Source organism: Aphis gossypii, chromosome 1 (assembly GCF_020184175.1).
Source record: "Aphis gossypii isolate Hap1 chromosome 1, ASM2018417v2, whole genome shotgun sequence".
In the NCBI taxonomy this organism is placed as follows: Eukaryota; Metazoa; Arthropoda; class Insecta; order Hemiptera; family Aphididae; genus Aphis; species Aphis gossypii.
In genome coordinates, this window is record NC_065530.1 from 45,105,569 (window position 1) to 45,123,703 (window position 18,135).

Sequence of the window (18,135 nt, forward strand, 5' to 3'; positions counted from 1 at the left end):
CTACAAGTTTTAAATATTTTTTGTCCAGGGGGGGGGGAAAGTGCCCCATCTTGCCCCTGCAAATGGGCGCCCATGCTTAGAAAAACGGACTTATCGAATTGCCATAAACACACAATTATTGAACATTAGCAATAGATTTTCAGGATTAAGATAGGCAACAAATTGACGATTAGCAATAGATTTTGGGAACCCTTGAATTCTCTTATCAAATATTGCTAACGGACCGTACATCAATATCACACAGTATCAGCTATAGCCTGATATTAATTAATAAATAATAATTTATTCTTAACCATGGACTAAGATATCTTAGTCCGTGTTCTTAACTGACTTAACTCCGTAAGACAATATTTAAAATTGTTTTGAAAGTTATCGAGTTTTTCCTACTCTCTATGGTTTTAATTATTCGTTATTTTCACATTTTTATTTCAAGTTTTTAATAGATTATATACTACACATTACACATTCGAGTATTATTTTGTAATTTTGTGTAACTATTATGAGTAAAACCGTGATTTAAGCAAAAAAAAATTATCATTTAACTTTTAAGGTAATTTAAAATTTTAAACATATTGTTAGGTACCTATTTCATATTTTAGTTATATTATTAATGTAGAGCAAAGTTTATTTCAAAACTTAAATCATCATAATGAATTTGAGAATTGATATAATATAAGTAGTTATGAATGTTATGATTCAATGACATCACAACTATGCCATGACTTTTTATATAAAATATTTTTTTTTGTTTTACTTAAATTATAATAAACATAATATTTTCTTAGTCCCAATAAGTAAATATACCTATTAATTAAATGTATACTCAATAATTGTATCTTGAACAGCTTTTAACAACAAAAATCATAAAAAATATAAACTATTGATTATCTATGTATTGTAAAAAAATAAAACTAAATTATTTTAAATAATTAAACTATCGTAGATTTAGAAGTATAGACTTAGGTTTAATTTATAGGACTATAGGTTAAAGATCTATATTATACATAGTTATATTAAATATGTATGTATTAAGACACAAATGTTTATTGTTATAACCAGTGGCTTAACTATGGGGGGGGAGTTGATGTAGGTGATATATATATTAACCAAATAACTGTCTGAGAAAGTGAGAATTAGGGGCCAGCGTTGCCACTCACTCGCTGCTTTCGCTCAGACATTACTAATGAAAATACCCCTCAATTTGCTATGCAACACCACCTAAGGTAAGTCACAGGCACGGGTTAATCTATGGTTACATGATTAAAAAACGATGCCCATCATTTTTCTAACATCGGTCTAGCGGTTGGTAATAATTATTAAATATTAGTTATTTGGTTAGGTAGTTGCAATTTACTGTAGACCAGTGGTAGTCATGGTATCAACCGGTAGTCGGGATAACTGAAAAGTACCAATTATACTATATCCTAGACCGTGATTTTTGTTTCAAATTATTTAAATGTACTTAAAAATTGAACATTTTAATTGATTTATTATTATAATTATTCTATATATTATATTATTTTTCTATGTATAAATGTCATTTTAATAATAATCTAAAATGAATTATCATATTTCATAGAATGGTTCTGCCTGTTAATTCCATGTCAGATTCATTAGATGATACCAGTGAAGGTGTTGGATTGGGTTGCTGTTTAGTATTGTTTACAGAATGGAAACAAATTATTGACTTTATTGATGAACTCCCAGAAATCTATTCAAATGAGAGCCAAAGTGAAAATTCATATGAAAAATTCAAATATATACTTACACAATACACAGAACAACCTCATTTAATTGATCCATATTTGTGTGAAATACTGGGAAAAATTTTGTCCATTGTACGTGATACTTCTAAACCATCACTATTAAAGCATAAAGCATTTCGTTATTTGTTCTTAGTAGTTAGTGTTAGAGGTTATAAAGTTGTTTTGCAAAATTTACCACATGAGGTAAGTTTACTAGTACATCAAAATATATATGTTGTGTAAAAATATTAATAACTGATTTATTTTAGGTTTCCGATTTAGAAAAAGTTTTAAAAATGTTAGAAGAACAAAATGAATCTGATCATGACTCTTGGGAAACTCGTTATTGTCTTTTATTATGGTTATCTATTATTGTTATTATACCATTTGATATGTGTAAACTAGATGGAACCATGCATATAGAGTGTAAAACTACCTTACAAAGGTTTTTAAAAATACATTTTTAGAATTACTTTATACTTTGTTCAATAAAACAATTTTGGCGGCTTGTCCTGTAGTGGAACTATTTCATTGGTTTACTATTTGATTAAGTTGCCAATGTTTCTAATGTTAAAAATGATTTTATATAAATTATCCCATATTTTATCCAAACTTATTTTTAAAATATAGATTAGTTGATGTGGTTATGACATATTTAAGTTCTGGTGATGCCTGTAGAGATATGGCTACAGTTTTAGCAAGTCGCCTGTTTATCAGATCAGATGTTAAGGAATCCCATCTTCCAATTTTTCTGGATTGGGTTAAACTAGTAATTATTTGAAAACCATTTAATTAAATTAGTTCTTTGTAAATCTTTTAAAATGTATACATGTATAGAAAATATCAGATGAAAAAGCAACTCGGTGGGAGAGATTAGGAGCAATGAGCAGCATTGCTGCTATTTTTAAAGCTGCTAGACGAGAAGACGCTCAAAAATTTGTAGAAGAAATTTTTGAATGTTTAAAACTGTCAAAATGTAAAAGTGATTCTTTGAGATTAACACGCAAATATTATATGAAAATTGTACAAAGAGCTGGTTGGTACTTTATTATTTTTACACTTGATAAAATATTTAAAATTATTAATTGATTTTTAAGGTTTAACATTACTAAAAGTACGAATCGCAGCATGGCGTTATGATCGTGGTACTAGGTCATTAGAACAGAATTTATTAAGTACAGAACCACATACAATTGAGACAAAATATGTTCAAATTGCTGAGGAAGATGATGATGAAATTCCTCCACTTTTAGAAGACATTATTCAAGAATTAATAGAAGGATTAAAAGATACTGATATTATTGTCAGGTACGCTTTATCATAGTTTATTTTAAAACTTATATTAAAATATTTTATTTTTTTTAGATATTCAGCTGCTAAAGGAGTAGGTCGAATTACTGGCCGTTTATCAAAGACATATGGTAATGAAGTAGTAAATGCTGTGTTAAGTATGTTGAGTCCTGAAGAAAATGATAATGCATGGCATGGAGGATGTTTAGCACTTGCTGAATTGGGTATGTTTAAGCCTACTATTTTTAATGATAAAAATATAATTGTTTAATTATTTTTAAGGTCGTCGTGGTTTACTTCTCAGTGAAAATTTACCTCTTGTTGTACCTGCTGTTATTAAAGCTTTGGTGTATGATGAACCTAAAGGTTATACATCAGTTGGATCACATATTAGAGATGCTGCATGTTATGTTTGTTGGTCTTTTGCAAGAGCATTTAGTACTAATGACATTCAGCCATATGTCGAAGAAATTGCTGGTGCATTATTAGCAGTTGCTTGTTATGACAGAGAGGTAAATAAATAAATAAAAATATAAAAATATAGGTATGACTTATTATAGTATAATGTATAATGGTTATTGATAACTATTTTTTATTTAGTTGACATGCCGTAGAGCAGCTTCAGCAGCGTTTCAAGAGAATGTTGGTCGTCAAGGTAAATTTCCACATGGAATTGATATTGTGACAGCAGCTGATTATTTCTCAGTTGGTATGCGTAATAATGCTTATTTAGAAGTGAGCATTTTTATTGCTCAGTACAAAGAGTATGATAAACTATTGATCAAGCATCTATTAGAAAAGAAAATAGTACATTGGGACACTTCAATTCGTGAATTGGCAGCAATGGTATGTATGATGTTTATTTTTTCAATATGAAATGGTATAAAATACTTATATGTTCTTAGGCTTTGGGAAGACTTGTAAAATTAAAGCCATCAACAGCTAAAGAATCAATTTTTCCTGAACTACTATTATTAACAGAAACATCAAACATTAACAAACGACATGGAGGTGTTATGGCTATTGGAGAAGTATTAAGTGGAATATCCGAAACTCTTGATCCTAATGTTGAATTAGGAGAAGAACTGTTAGAGAAAATAATTAATCTTGTTCTTAACTTGAAAAATCATGGGAAATTAAAAGGCATCAGTAGTGAATTAGTAAAAATGGCATGCTGTCATCTTATTAAACTCATATCTACAAGTAACATAATTGTTAAAGACAAACAAATTATAGGTATGGTTCATTTAAATAGTTGTTAGTTAAAATAAACACAACTTAGTTTTTAAAAATTTAATAATTTTGATTCCGGATGTCTTATTTAGATGAATGGAGATTATTATTAGAAGATTGTTTATCAAATGAAATGTTAGATTTAAGGAACAAGGCTGCTCAAGCCATTTGTCCTTTATTTGAAAAATACTATACTCCTGATTCATCTGATACTGGTACTATAATCAATACATATGTACAAAAATTGTCTTCAAATCATATGATGGAACGTATTGGTTATAGCCTAGCATTAGGCTCATTACCTTCTTCATTTATGAATAATTATATTGTATTGATACTGAAAGGTCTCATAGACTGTACTAAAATAACTCGACTAACAATAAAATGGGCTGAATCTCGAAAAGATGCTGTAATTGCTATAACAAAAATTTGGAGTAAACTGATTTATATACCTAGTATGTTCCAATTCAATTTTTTATTTATACGGTAATTTATTCAACATTTTTATAGTTTTGTGTACTTTACAGGCTATGTGGATAATTGTATAAAACATTCAAATGCAATATTACATTGTTTATTAGACTGTGCTTTAGAGTATACTATGGATCATCGAGGTGATGTTGGTGTTTGGGTAAGAGAAGCAGCCATCAATAGTTTAGAGGTATTAGCATTCATTATTTTATATTTTATTTTATAGTATGTATCGCAATGTTGTTTCTTATTAATTTACAATAATTTACATTAGGTAGTAGTATTGGATTTGACTGATATTCAACCTAACATACTGGATGAAAATACAATGAAACAAATTATGTGTGCTCTAGTAAGGCAAGGTGTTGATCGAATAGATAAAATTCGAGGACTTTCATGTATGGTCTTAACAAAGTTACTGCACAAGTTAGAAAAACAATATTTAATATTATGTTATGAAATTAATTTAACTCCAAATATTTTTACAGGAAAAAAAATATTGTTCCTAATATTGCTCATCGAAACGAACTTGAAATAATGTTTAGAAAAAAAGATTCATTTAATTGGTTCACAGAATCTGACTCTTTTTCTGTAATGGTGAAATTTTTGAGTATGCCTGAATATAAGTACCCTGTGTTGGTTGGTCTATTAGTTTGTATTGGCGGTGTTTCAGAAAGTCTAGTAAATGTTTTATATTTATTATATCATATTTTTATCTCATTTATACATTGTATGTTAATTTATTAAGGTAAAAGAAGCTTGTCACAATTTCTCTCAGCACATGAAATCTATTGCTGATGACGAATTTGAAAATTTATGCAATGACATTATTGCTGTATGGGGTGGTAAAGTAGCTGAAGTTGATGCTGATGAAAGAATTCATCAGTGTATATTAATGTCTATTGAACGACTGGCTACAGCTGGAGCGTTTAAAGATCAATTTGAACGTAATGAATCTGAATTTGCCGCTAATATACTAACACTTGTAAAAAAAGAAGCTGTTTCTTCTAAAGGAGGCTCTTCCAAATTGACATCGTGCGTTGAATTGCTTTGTCATATAGTACAGGTAATAAATACTTTATTTTTCTTATTGACAGTTGGTTAAATACTTATTTGCCTTAGGTACCTGGACAAGTTGGAATACGCTCAATGACCCAATTATCAATATTTTTAGCACATAGATTTGCCTGGTTACGAAAAGTGGTAGCAGCACGACTAGTAGAAGTTTTAATTGTGTATTCAGATAGGTTCGGTGTACCAGATGAAAATATAAACAAAGTTGTTGAATTACTTGAAGAATTTGATTGGCAAGACTCTAGTGTAGAAAAAGTAAGAACTGAACGTAACAAAATTTGTGGTCTTCTAAATGTACCCATTCCAAAGGTTGTTGTAAAAACTAATAATTTGCACTGATAATTCTATGTATGTGTTTATTTATTTAATTTATACTAACTAAATTAACTTCTGTGATGTAATACTTATAATTTTATTACTTTTTTTAAATACTTTTTTAATAATTTTTTTTTTTTTTTATATTTGTTATCCACCTTTAACTGATAATATTTTTCATTATGTTAGAATACTAATAAATGCTTACATTATATTTTAAAGTATTTACTACTATATTATAATTGTTAATCATTACTATTATTAAATATTAATATTAGATTGGTTTGTTATATTAATCATAATAGTGTCTTCCAGTGATTCAATCTGATTAGATTTACTGATATCTCTGGTTATTGAATTCTGATTAATGACATCTGGTTTTTGCTCTATAATTAGCAAACCTTTACTTTCAAGATAACATTTAGCTTTGTCAATGGCCTCCTGGGTAAACTTATCCTTATTTTCATTCATATAATTGTATGTCCATAGATCTAGCTCAACAATTATAAAAACTGATCCTCTTACATGTAATTTTGCACCTAAAACAGTAATGATTGTGGTTTATGATCATATTGTAATTGATTTTACATTGTGTAAAAAAACTATATTTAAATTAAAACAAATGAATTATTATATTCATACACAATATGTTAAACAATAATATTTTGCAAATATAAATATGCAACTCATTTCATAAATAGAATTATAGAATATATACCAATAGCAAAATCCTTGGTCCCATAAAATTGATCTTCGTCTACGTTAGTCCCTGGTTTCCTTAACCTTGTGGATGACATGAACCGTCCTTTAATGAATCCACTATTCTTACTAGCCAATTCAACTATAGTCATTTGATCATTGCCAAGGCAATATTCCATGATGAAATCACGAAGATTATCTACTTCATACACTGGTACCATCTTCAATTTATATCTAAGTTTTTTACTAGCATTTAGCACATAAGTAACAAAATCCAATGTTTTCGGGGCTTTGGGTATCAGGGATAAACAATTCTGTCGTGTATCATCTGGATCACCAATTCCTGTGTGAGGTGGTATTACCTATCAATTCATACAGATCAAGGTATATTACTAAGAAAATGGGAACTGTGAGTAATTTTTTAGTATACTTACCAGTTTAGATACAGTTGGAAAATTATCCTTTGGTTTAAACATTTGAATAGAATCAGGTTGAATAATTTGCAAAATGTCTTTAAAGTAGTCTCTAGTAAATGGATCACAGTCGTATAGTAAAAATCTAAAATATAAAATAAAAGTTTATGTATTTGAGATCTTAAAATAAAGTTCAACACTATGTTGACATGTATACCTACGACCCATCACAAAAATAGTATTTCCTATGATAAAATCTTTTGGTTGATAATATTCTTTACATTCTTTGTTTCCAGGTTCTAAATAAATTGATGGAAAATTTGCTAAATATTAAATAAAAATTATTAAATTATTATATAATAAAAATAGCCTTACAAATCAAATATTACATATTATTATAATAATTTATAATTAACTTAATAATACATTTTACTTTAATAGGGATCTGAGGATCTGCATTTATTACCTATTGAACTGTTTTTATTTTTTGAGTGGAAATGTGTATAATTAGTAATTACTGTAATTATTATATTATTATTCCTCACAATTTCCCAAAAGATTTTTTTTAAAAATATATAAAGAAATAAAATAAATGTAGAATGAAGAATATAGGTACAGACTATTTATATTATTAATAGAGTTCGGATTTTTAAAGTAAAATCATGAAAATATGCAACAAATATGCAAGAATTTTTTTTATTTATTTAAAATTTACAAATTAAGTAACAATAAAAAATAAATAATTTATTATTTTTTTTTAATATTTTCTCGGTTTAATATGCAATATATTTCAAATTTTGTAAAAATATGCAATAACTATTAAATAGGTATGCAGAAATATTCAAAAAAAAATTTCATCAGTATCTTCAAGCTATTATAATTCGTAAAGATTACTGACAAAATCCAAAAATGTGAAAAAGAAAAAAATATGCAACTGCATAGAAATCTGCCAATCCGCGCCTAGTTATTAGATAACATTTTATAAGAATATAGATTTTAATGATTTTATTATAAAGTATAATACGTTCTGAAAAGTTTTATTTATTATTTAAAAAGTATAATTGATTATAAAAATAGTACTTACGCGGTAAATCTGACCAATCTTTTGGCAATCTAATTTTGCCTAAGAACAAAGGGAAAGAGTTTTGTCCAGATGTATTTCCCATGTTTCTTGATTCGTAAATTTCTATACGGTCATAAGCCAAAAAATACAGAAGTACAAAGAACTTCCATTCTACAGGTTCAGATCCTTCATCAAGCCACGCCGTGTAAAATCTTTCAAATTAAGGTATATACATTTGGTTAATATATTAAATAAGTAAATAACAAAAGTACCTATATAGACATATAAAGTTAATATTTATCAATTTTTCTCAAGATATTTTATCTGACGCGTCATTTTTGGTGGATTTACATTCCCATCTATTTTTTAAAACGTTTCGTCAGACGACAATTTAAATTTGATATAAGTTGTTTGAATTTTGTTTTGTTTTTTTTTTTAATACATTTTTGTTATCCAGCAATTGATAGACTTCCAATAAATAATTTGTTTTTAAATATTTAATGTATTTACTACTTAATAGGTATGGATTTATGCGACTATTTTTACACCTCACAATACTAGTAAAAATTATTTATGATAAAATAATTGGAAATTTACATAGTTACACAATTTATTTTGTAGTCATCAAGCTAAAAGTATAAGTTGTACCTACTTACACATAGATATTAGAAAATATTAAATATATGTAGGTATAATTTTCATTTATAAGTACCTCAAATCCAAATTTTGTCAAAATTCGTAGTAATTACGAAAATGTACAAATTATTTTATTGTTAAAAATTTGTAATTTTCAACTTTAAAAGCTAAGACTTACAAATGTAATACAATGTTATTCATTAATTGTTCTTACAGTAATTTAAAATAAATTGGTAAATACCTACAACTTTTTTTATAGATATTTAAACTTTGATATAAATTAAGATAAAAATGTTGATGAACCTACCTATTTAAACAAAAAATAAAGTTTTTAATTTTATTTTACTATCAAAAAACCTAACTGTTAAAATGGAACATTCCATTATTACCTATTGAATTATTATTTTATATTGGTATTATAAAATACAATTTTTAATTAATACTTAATAACTTTTACACAAAACGAATGTGCTTTTAATTGGCATTGAATATAAAACATTACCCTGCATAAGATTCCGGACTATAAAGTATAAGCATATATACAACTACCTATACAAGCATTGATTATAAATAATATAAATTATTATGTTCTTACATAGTGTATTATAGGTATTAATGTATTATACGATACATATTGAACTATTTATAATCAATGATATAAGTCATACCCGAGCCCGACATTATTGACATTTTGAGTTTTAAAATTATTATTTTTCCATTACTCAATGCACCTATTGCACTTAAATGGCCATACGTTGACCAAAACATTATATATGTTATTTACTTTCATAGCTGTTGATTTATATTTAGGAAAATATGTTGTAACTTGTAGGTATACGTATAGGTGTATAATGCCCACTGTATAGTACTATATCTAGTTAACTATTATTAGTAAAATAGTAAATAATTGTATAGGTAGCCAGGTAGGTAATACAGATAATATACCAACCTGAGTACCTTGCCGTCATTCTCTAAAAACTGTTTGAGCTTATCGTCTTCGATCGATCGGCTGCTAAATCCACTCTTTAATGCCAATGTTTTCGACTGTTGTTTCTTTTGCTGAAGTAACTGTTCCCGTCTGGCACTCATGTAGGGGTCGTCAGGTACTGGTTTGTCGACATCAACTTCCACACCCTGGCTCGATAAAAATTGTCTGGTGAATGAGTCGCAGCTGCACAATTTATACACGACTCCATAGAAACTAAGTTCCACACCGTTGTTTAAGTCAGACCAATGCCAATTCTTGTTCTTACGGTGTGGATTCGGTATCTGGCCGCGCTTCAGTAGACATCCTTGGACATAACCTGCGTTCTAACGGTAAAATAAATAATAATCGAACAGCTTAAAACCTACAAAATTAGAGAAAATTAAGAAAAATTTAAACCTCTACAATGGGTTCTACAACACTTATAGAGTCGTCAACCAAAAAATATGTAATTTTAACACGGCGCACTCTAAACGTGTCCACAGCTGATTCAGTTATAGGCTGTTGAGTAAATCCATTAAAGGAGAGACATTTTCCATCAAACATTATGAAATGTGGTTGAACAATTGGTTTAGGTGGGTCTTTTGCTTGTCCATACGTCAATGTTGGATTATACCTGTATATTAAATTATTTAAATACAAGTTACAATCAAAGTCATATTTAATATTTAAAAACATCGTTTTACAAATACTAATCTGACTACTTATATTTTAGAAAATAAATTACAATTTCAAAAATCCGTTTACGAGTAATACGACAAAATATAAGTATAGTAAAAACTATCACCTTTCAAATAGAGTATTCTGAGTATTATTTATAGATTTACGATCATTATTGACTTTGCGTAATAGATAGCATTTGAAAATTGAAATACGAATTCACTATGTTTGATTCAAAAGCTAATGCATACTATTAATAATTATAATTAATAGACAGTAATTACTAGATTCTATACGTGTAGGTAATATATTAGGTATATGCTGTATAATAAATATACAGATTACAGACTATTACATTATTATACTGCACAACGGTTTAATTTTAAGATGTGATAACTGTTAACATTAACGGCATTAGTTTAGTAGGTATAATAAACTGTAAAAATAGTGGACCTTTAATAAACTTAAAGCAAATATTGGTGTCTTATGGTATACAAGTAACAGTCAACAGGCACCTAGAAGAACCAAGTTGTTGGTTTCAACTCAAATATATTTTTTTCTAAATAAAAAGGTAATACCTAAGTCTAAAACCCAATTATGTATTATATTACCTATTTATATTAACAATATTTACAATTTACTCAAAGCTGTATTATAATAAAAAAATAACTAAAGAAATTCTCCTTTCTATTAGGTACTGGTTAGTGGTTATATTGTACAATTTATAAAAAAATATTTTTGAAAATTTGTAATAATTCAAGTATAGACCTATAACAATACGATCAATATTATGGTAGTGTTAATGTAAATAATTTTCTGTTTTTTGAAACAAAGATTTAATATAGCCACTTTTAGCTCTTTTAGAATTTTAACATTTGTATGCACTTGTATTTTTTTCTTATTAAATACCTGTTATAAAAGAATTCGCTTAATTACTAAATACGGAACTCCTGTATATTTCAGTCCTCACTCAACAAACAATAGGTACCTAATGAGATTCGATGATTCGAATATATTAATTAAAAGTTGTATTTTTAAATTAATACTATATCCATAGACCTTATACAGTTGAATGCCTAGGTATATGACTTATGACGATATTTATATCAGGTTAGAAAAAATATATTTTAAGATTCTGAGTGGAGCATTGGATGTATTGATTTTACAATGATTTGTGATTTTTGGGTCTCAACCTTTTTGAGCAGTATGAATACTTGGATTAGCAACATTGATAGTGGTTTTTGATAAGAAATTGGATCTATAAAGATGCTACTCGAAAAGTGAAAAATAAATAACTTTAAGGGTATTGATACATATTTAAATTTTTCATTAAATTTTTTTAGTTTTGATAAAAAATTTTGATTTGGTCAAAACATTTTCTTACATTCCTTCCATTTTCTAATAGCTATAATTATTTTACTGCTACAAGTGCTACAGTAAAGGACATGAGTATATAATATTATTATATACCTACCTAATTAATAGTAGAGTAATAGGTATATAAATATAGTATAGTATTTATAGTACATATTATGGAGATAATTTATACTTAGGTATTTTATTGCATAGTATAGACTATAGAGTAAAGGTACAATCACTATGAAATATGAATACTGACCCTGTGGTGCCTAATGTTTTACTGTACAGCATACAATCCACGTCTAAGGGTGCTTTTCCTATGCCAGTTAGTTTATCTTTAGGAATAGCATATCCGTTTTTCCATCGAAACTGAGAACTTAAATGGTAATCTTTTTTCTGGATAAAATATAAAAATATTATAATTAGCCAATGGGTAAATAGGAATATAGATAGGCACATTTTTATGGCCTCACGAGTTCCCATTTCTACGTTATTGCATATTATACCTAATATAGGTATTTATTAAAATAAGCATAGGTACGTATAGAATCAACACTTTATTCCTTATAGAATATTAAGCTTACCGTTATGTCTGTAAAACGAAATCCTGGTATGAAAGGTAGACCGTCCATTTTCGTGATTTTACACAAATGGAATACAAGTGCTTGCTCATAGTTCAAGATTTAATCAATACCTAGTGAACTTGGTAACCAAGCGGGGGAAAAAGTTAAATAATATTAACTATAACAAACAAGTGTGGATGTAAATAGTATTATAAAAACGCATCATTACCATAATATTGAAGACGAATCATGGTGACATGGTATAGTACAAGTTTTAGTCCCCGGGCCTTCTATCAGACTAGATAATAAATAAATTCAGGGGCGGCCTTAGGTTTTTCGCCGCTGTAGGCGACTGCCTATTTTGCTATCCCATTGGGTCGACCCTATAAATAATAAACTAAAATCATTCTTTTAATTAAATATAAAAATATATGTATTGTACAGAGTGTATCTTATGTCGTTGAACGCGGGGTATTTAATATTTTAATGATTATGGGTCGATAACCTGAATTTTAAAAAAAGACATGTTTCTTTATTTTAAACGGCTAATATTTATACAACAATTTTAAAATTTTTAAGCAAGCAGTTGTGCCAATATTAAAATCAACTTTTTTTCTAATGGTAATAAATATATTTTTAATAGATTTTTAGTGCTTTTTTTTAAAATAAAAAAAAATCATGTATCAAATCATAAATATTGGTTCACTGGTTTATTTATTACGATACCCAAAACTTTAGTAAATTGATTAGAATTAGTTTAAAAGAATTGTATTTATAGAGCTAAGTACATTTTTTAACTATCTTCTTATGCAATTCCACACGTTTTTATACACTTAAATCAAAAATCTTTTTAAACAGTAATAAATACACAAAAAAAAAATTTCTGGGGAATGGGGATAATTGCCTACAATACTGCTGAATGTTTTAATATGGTACAATTATTATAAAATAATTAGTTGGTACACGCTTATTATTATTGTATGATCATACAAAATGGATTAATTTAGATTTTTTTCTCCATAATCACTTTTGTTTATTTAAAAATGGTTTTAACTTTTAACTCAAAAACGAACCACTGTAAATACTTGAAATTTTCACCAAATGTTTGTGTAAACTTTAAGTTGGTAGTTAAATTTTCAAAATATTCTAGCTTTTTATAGGCATATGACGATTACCCGATTGCTGTCTAACGACATCGTACATTACTCCTTAGTCCACCTTCAGTAAGGTATATTGCTAATATGCTAAGTGTGAGAAATGGCAAATTGGTGAGCTGGGCTGATGGCTGACTAAGGGTTTTCTGGCACTCGACGGACTATATGTCTAAATATAATTCGTGACCACTAATCGATGCATGAGTGGAGAGAAGAAAGAGTGTGCGATACGGACAACACCAAGAGGCTCCGCAACAATCCACACGGCCATCTCCAGCGAACAATATGGCATACGACATACACACAAACACACTCACGGCACGTCAAAACATACACCCGGATCGGTAACTTATATACCTAGAATAATTGCTAAAAGAAGTCTGCTTTATAAAATGTATATATTATATATCTTATCCGTTCTTACACTCTATTTGACTTAAATAATGGTAACCCTGATCTCCAGTATTAATATTAAACATTGAGGTCGAATCCCCGAGACCTAGTAAATATAAATGTAACTTGCCGGAAGGAAGTAACCGGTGGAAAGGAGACGTTACAGGCTTTTGAAATATTCGTTTTTGTGAAGTTTCTTTTTTATAAATATAGATAAAATTATTTTAGCTAAGTCAAAATACTTGAAAATTTAATATAAAGATCCTCGTGAGTTACCTAGTCTTAAAGTGATTTAAAAATTATAAGAATACATAGGCATAATTTTTTTTTATTAGATTTTGAAGGTCAAATACCTATTGACAAAATTCGTCAAAATCATGAATATTTGCGAATTACTTTGTAGTTAAAAATGTATATAAAATGTTGTATACCTAAGTAGCTAAAATACAAGATTATCAATAAGTTTGACTTACAATAATTATAAAAGTATTTGAGCGTTGGTCTATTAAACATTTTTTATATTATGTTTAAATCTTTAATAAAGCAAAAATTCAAGCGTAAAATAACGATTTACTATCAAATAATTTTAGATTTTTGTTACAGTTAAAAATTACCAGTCGTAGAAACTTGAAACATACGCCAGTTTGGATTGTTCTGTACATGATTTAATTTTGGAGTATTCAAATTTCAAGTCACTAAAACATAAATCACTTTTTCACCACCCTATGGAATATATAATATATTCTATGCTGAGTGCTGACTAATCATCTTCGTAAATAATGATACATATCATTGCATTCAAATTTAACATACTCATTATAGTGACTTACCTACTCTATGTCCGAGGTCCACTCAATACCTACAGTACAACAGACATAGGCGCAATTTCAGTTTTTGACTTGGGGGGGCTATCCACATATAAATCAAACAGACCCGTGGGGGGCTCTGCCCCCACCCCCCCCCCCCCCACAATATAATTTTTTTTGGGGGGGGGGGGCTAAGCCTATGACAACAGAGCGTTACCTACTTAACCAATTTTTTTAAATACACACTTGTCTTCCATACCAAACAAGTAATAATACAACCAAAAGGTAATATCTATTATAAAGTTTCGTTGTGTGAATAATAAATCAATAACCAGCTTAAAAATAAATTACATTTTTTTTTTGATTTAACTTATCAGTCAACATTGATGGTAAAAATAGCAATATAAATATATATAATTATTGTATGCAACCTTTATCATTGAATTCATCTTTAACACATCTATATTACTAATAAGATCCCACACTGCAGTGGTGGCGGTAAAATTGTGTCCGGGCACCTTTACAGTGATTGAATAATACTCAAAATCTACTAGACAGCCTAGCAACTATGTAAACATATTATCATACATTTTTAAAAATAAAATTGACTTTTTCATAAAAATCATAATAATTAATAAGTAAAATAATTATAATAACTCAAATTTAATACTAAACAGTTTTTACATTTTTATTTTTAAAAATTCGAACAGTATTATCAGCTCCTCCTGACAAAATTAATTTTTGATTTGACCAATCACTGCACATTACTTTTTCTTCGTGGCCAGTCAATTCGAACAATGGTACTTTAGGGCTAAAAAAAATTTTTTTTATGAAAATACTATACATATTGAATTATATAATATAATATGTCAAATGTATACTGATTATATTATAACCTTCTAGTATCCCACAATTTCATTTGATTGTCATATCCACCAGATACAAATTGATATTCTTCAGTTTTAGACCATCTAACAGTGGTCACCCACTGTGTGTGTGATGAGTAAGTACCTTTAACTAATGAACCCTCTAAAAATAATCATATGTTGTAAGTCAGTGAATTTTAAATTTAATAAACAATAGTAACAAAAAATGTTTTACCTTTTGATCTTAGATCATATAATCTAATATGTCTATCAGATGAACATGTTATTACCGATCCATTCAAATCTGAGTAATCATGATTGAAAAATGATTTGTTACCAACAATTTCTGTTTTGATTCCACCTATCTCTCCATCCCAATGTTTTATAGTATGATCCCAAGAAGCCGTAATTAGATCAGAGTTATTAATAAACTGAACAGATGATATATTTTCTTTGTGGCCTTTTAATGTCATGATTGGAGGCTGTTAAAATAAGTTGAATATATAAGTAATATACGTAAAAAATTGAAAAACGTACTTACCATAATTTTTGTTTCAGATTTGAGTTTCTTAGCTGGTTTATCAGCAGGCTCATAATTTGGATCTAGATAAGTTATACAAATTATTAAATTAATGGAAGAGTATAATGTTACAATAAAATATTTGATGAAACAATTTTTATATGATGATTGATGAATATTATATTCTTTAATAAAAATAAACGTTAAATTAATTAATTATATGTATATTTAAGTTTTGATTTAAAACCAATTTAATATAATTTTATTTTAAATCAAATTATCAAAATCATTAAAACTTTAAGTTGTAATTTTGTTCAAACTTTAATTTAAAATGTCACTAATTATTAAATTATAATTTTATGTGAACTTAATATAAAAATTTTAAATCTTGATTTTACCTGCTGACCAAATTTTCAACATAGTGTCCCATCCACCAGTAGCAAATCTGGTCGAATCTGGACTAACACTTATACATTCCACAGATCTTTCATGTCCACGGCCAATTTGTAAGCAATTGGTAGTTCCTTTCTTTATATCCCAATCCCAAACTCTAATTGACTGATCCTGAGAGCCACTAAAAACAATAAACTACTTAATTAATTGGGTACTGGTTTGTTATTTTATTAGAATGATCATTATGTATTTAATATTTAGTAAGCTCAATAAACAATATGACATATTCACACAAAAATAATCCTATAGTTTTTAAGGAAATAATAATCATTCACTTTAAGTTATTCTATTGCTTACCTAACAAATGTAGCAGAATCATTTGAGACAGAAATCCATTGTACTGCTTTCACAGGCCCAGTATGTCCTGATATACCTGTTTTATGTTTCCCTTTGTTTGTCCATATATGAATTGAATTATCATAACATCCTGTTATGATCCTAAAAGATTCACATAGAAATAATTATTAACTCTAAAAAAATGATACACTTATCATGTATGTTTAAAAAAACTCATATAATATACCAAGATCCACTAGAGTGTATAGCAGATACCCAGTCATCATGTATAAGACAATCCATTGGTTCAGGTGACGGAGTAGCTTCCATGTATTCAACAACCACATTGCTTTCACTAGATACATTTTTATTTGTCAAATGAATGTCTAAAGGAGTACGCAGTAATTCACCATTGACCAAAAAATCAAAATCAACCTTTTTCACAACTCCATTATCATCAGATAATTTATCTAAATAAACCAATAAATCAATAATAGAGTGAGTAAATTCAAAAACAAAAAAACAAATTAAAATAAATTTACTAAACCTTTTAATAATTCGTTAACTAGTTTGTTCAAATTTTCACATTGGATTTTTGAATCGACTGCAAAAGGAAATTCTGGTACAGCATAACTATAAAATAAATTAATTATATTTCAGTTATAAATAAATATAAGTAAACATCACAGTAAATTAATTAGGTAACTACTAATACTTGTTCCCTTATTATGAGATACATTTTATATTTAAAAAATAATTAAACTAATTAAAGTAGTAAAAACTTACATTTCTTGTTTTGTAATGAATTTTATTTGAATTTGAGATCCTAAATCGACCTTCTTTTTTGAGCGGTCCATGACTATGAAAACACTTGTCACTTACTAAAATACTAACCGAGTGATTTTAAATTTTTTTCTAATGTGAAGTCGTCGACTAAAAATGTAATATTGTCGGCACTCGGCTGTCGCAATGATAAACAAAACACGTGCTAATCATTATTCATTATCATTTAAACAATCCCCAATCAGGCTGGGCTCAGTAAGTTCTCCTGCAACCAATAACAATGTGGACCACTACTACCAACCATGGAAAACTAAAATCATAACTTGAAGATTCTATAATTGTACCTATATCACAATAATAATTTTAATATTCTCAATC

At 27.9% G+C, this 18,135-nt stretch overlaps 3 protein-coding genes across 5 annotated transcripts; 1 reads left to right on the forward strand and 2 right to left on the reverse strand.

Annotated features, from left to right (window-relative positions):
- The first annotated feature begins 382 nt into the window (after positions 1 to 382).
- LOC114128080 (tubulin-specific chaperone D) lies at positions 383 to 6,342 on the forward strand. The gene is made up of 16 exons (XM_027992494.2): positions 383 to 550; positions 1,580 to 1,949; positions 2,015 to 2,190; positions 2,376 to 2,514; positions 2,583 to 2,781; positions 2,843 to 3,053; positions 3,111 to 3,259; positions 3,318 to 3,547; positions 3,636 to 3,881; positions 3,941 to 4,271; positions 4,361 to 4,723; positions 4,796 to 4,929; positions 5,014 to 5,165; positions 5,228 to 5,420; positions 5,488 to 5,805; positions 5,862 to 6,342. Exons 2-16 carry the CDS (start codon positions 1,581 to 1,583, stop codon positions 6,150 to 6,152), a joined length of 3,501 nt encoding a protein of 1,166 aa, XP_027848295.2. The 5' UTR covers positions 383 to 550; position 1,580; the 3' UTR covers positions 6,153 to 6,342.
- On the reverse strand, positions 6,291 to 12,869 carry LOC114128083 (EF-hand domain-containing protein 1-like). Of its 3 annotated transcripts, none has more exons than XM_050210902.1 (10): positions 12,736 to 12,869; positions 12,528 to 12,645; positions 12,203 to 12,339; positions 10,324 to 10,540; positions 9,889 to 10,250; positions 8,325 to 8,515; positions 7,458 to 7,539; positions 7,262 to 7,385; positions 6,847 to 7,189; positions 6,291 to 6,667 (listed from the first exon to the last, which is right to left on the reverse strand). In XM_050210902.1, the coding sequence occupies exons 2-10, from the start codon at positions 12,573 to 12,575 to the stop codon at positions 6,390 to 6,392; spliced, it is 1,782 nt and encodes a 593-aa protein (XP_050066859.1). In that variant the 5' UTR covers positions 12,576 to 12,645; positions 12,736 to 12,869; the 3' UTR covers positions 6,291 to 6,389. The 3 variants fall into 3 exon arrangements, with proteins under 3 accessions (XP_050066859.1, XP_027848303.2, XP_050066858.1); XM_027992502.2 differs by having other exon boundaries at positions 7,458 to 7,563; XM_050210901.1 differs by lacking the exon at positions 12,736 to 12,869 and having other exon boundaries at positions 7,458 to 7,563; positions 12,528 to 12,704.
- A 2,599-nt stretch (positions 12,870 to 15,468) lies between these two features.
- On the reverse strand, positions 15,469 to 17,959 carry LOC114128094 (ribosome biogenesis protein WDR12 homolog). Its single transcript, XM_027992518.2, has 9 exons — positions 17,761 to 17,959; positions 17,522 to 17,607; positions 17,222 to 17,444; positions 16,996 to 17,136; positions 16,644 to 16,819; positions 16,267 to 16,328; positions 15,961 to 16,207; positions 15,756 to 15,888; positions 15,469 to 15,670 (listed from the first exon to the last, which is right to left on the reverse strand). The coding sequence occupies exons 1-9, from the start codon at positions 17,829 to 17,831 to the stop codon at positions 15,529 to 15,531; spliced, it is 1,281 nt and encodes a 426-aa protein (XP_027848319.2). The 5' UTR covers positions 17,832 to 17,959; the 3' UTR covers positions 15,469 to 15,528.
- Positions 17,960 to 18,135: the final 176 nt, after the last annotated feature.

What these genes read in the sequence shown, in the direction of transcription:
- LOC114128094 (XM_027992518.2), bottom strand. Translation starts at nt 17,831, where the DNA reads ATGGACCGCTCAAAAAAGAAGGTCGATTTAGGATCTCAAATTCAAATA. An exon ending in ATACACTCTAGTGGATCTTG is followed by an intron (nt 17,137 to 17,221) that starts GTATATTATATG and finishes TGAATCTTTTAG; the next exon opens with GATCATAACAGGATGTTATG. An exon ending in AAATTGTGGGATACTAGAAG is followed by an intron (nt 15,671 to 15,755) that starts GTTATAATATAA and finishes AATTTTTTTTAG; the next exon opens with CCCTAAAGTACCATTGTTCG.
- LOC114128080 (XM_027992494.2), top strand. Translation starts at nt 1,581, where the DNA reads ATGGTTCTGCCTGTTAATTCCATGTCAGATTCATTAGATGATACCAGT. An exon ending in TTCTGGATTGGGTTAAACTA is followed by an intron (nt 2,515 to 2,582) that starts GTAATTATTTGA and finishes ATACATGTATAG; the next exon opens with AAAATATCAGATGAAAAAGC. An exon ending in TTTAGCACTTGCTGAATTGG is followed by an intron (nt 3,260 to 3,317) that starts GTATGTTTAAGC and finishes ATTATTTTTAAG; the next exon opens with GTCGTCGTGGTTTACTTCTC.
- LOC114128083 (XM_027992502.2), bottom strand. Translation starts at nt 12,575, where the DNA reads ATGGACGGTCTACCTTTCATACCAGGATTTCGTTTTACAGACATAACG. An exon ending in TTCGTTTTACAGACATAACG is followed by an intron (nt 12,340 to 12,527) that starts GTAAGCTTAATA and finishes TATTTTATCCAG; the next exon opens with AAAAAAGATTACCATTTAAG. An exon ending in ATTTTTGTGATGGGTCGTAG is followed by an intron (nt 7,386 to 7,457) that starts GTATACATGTCA and finishes TTTATATTTTAG; the next exon opens with ATTTTTACTATACGACTGTG.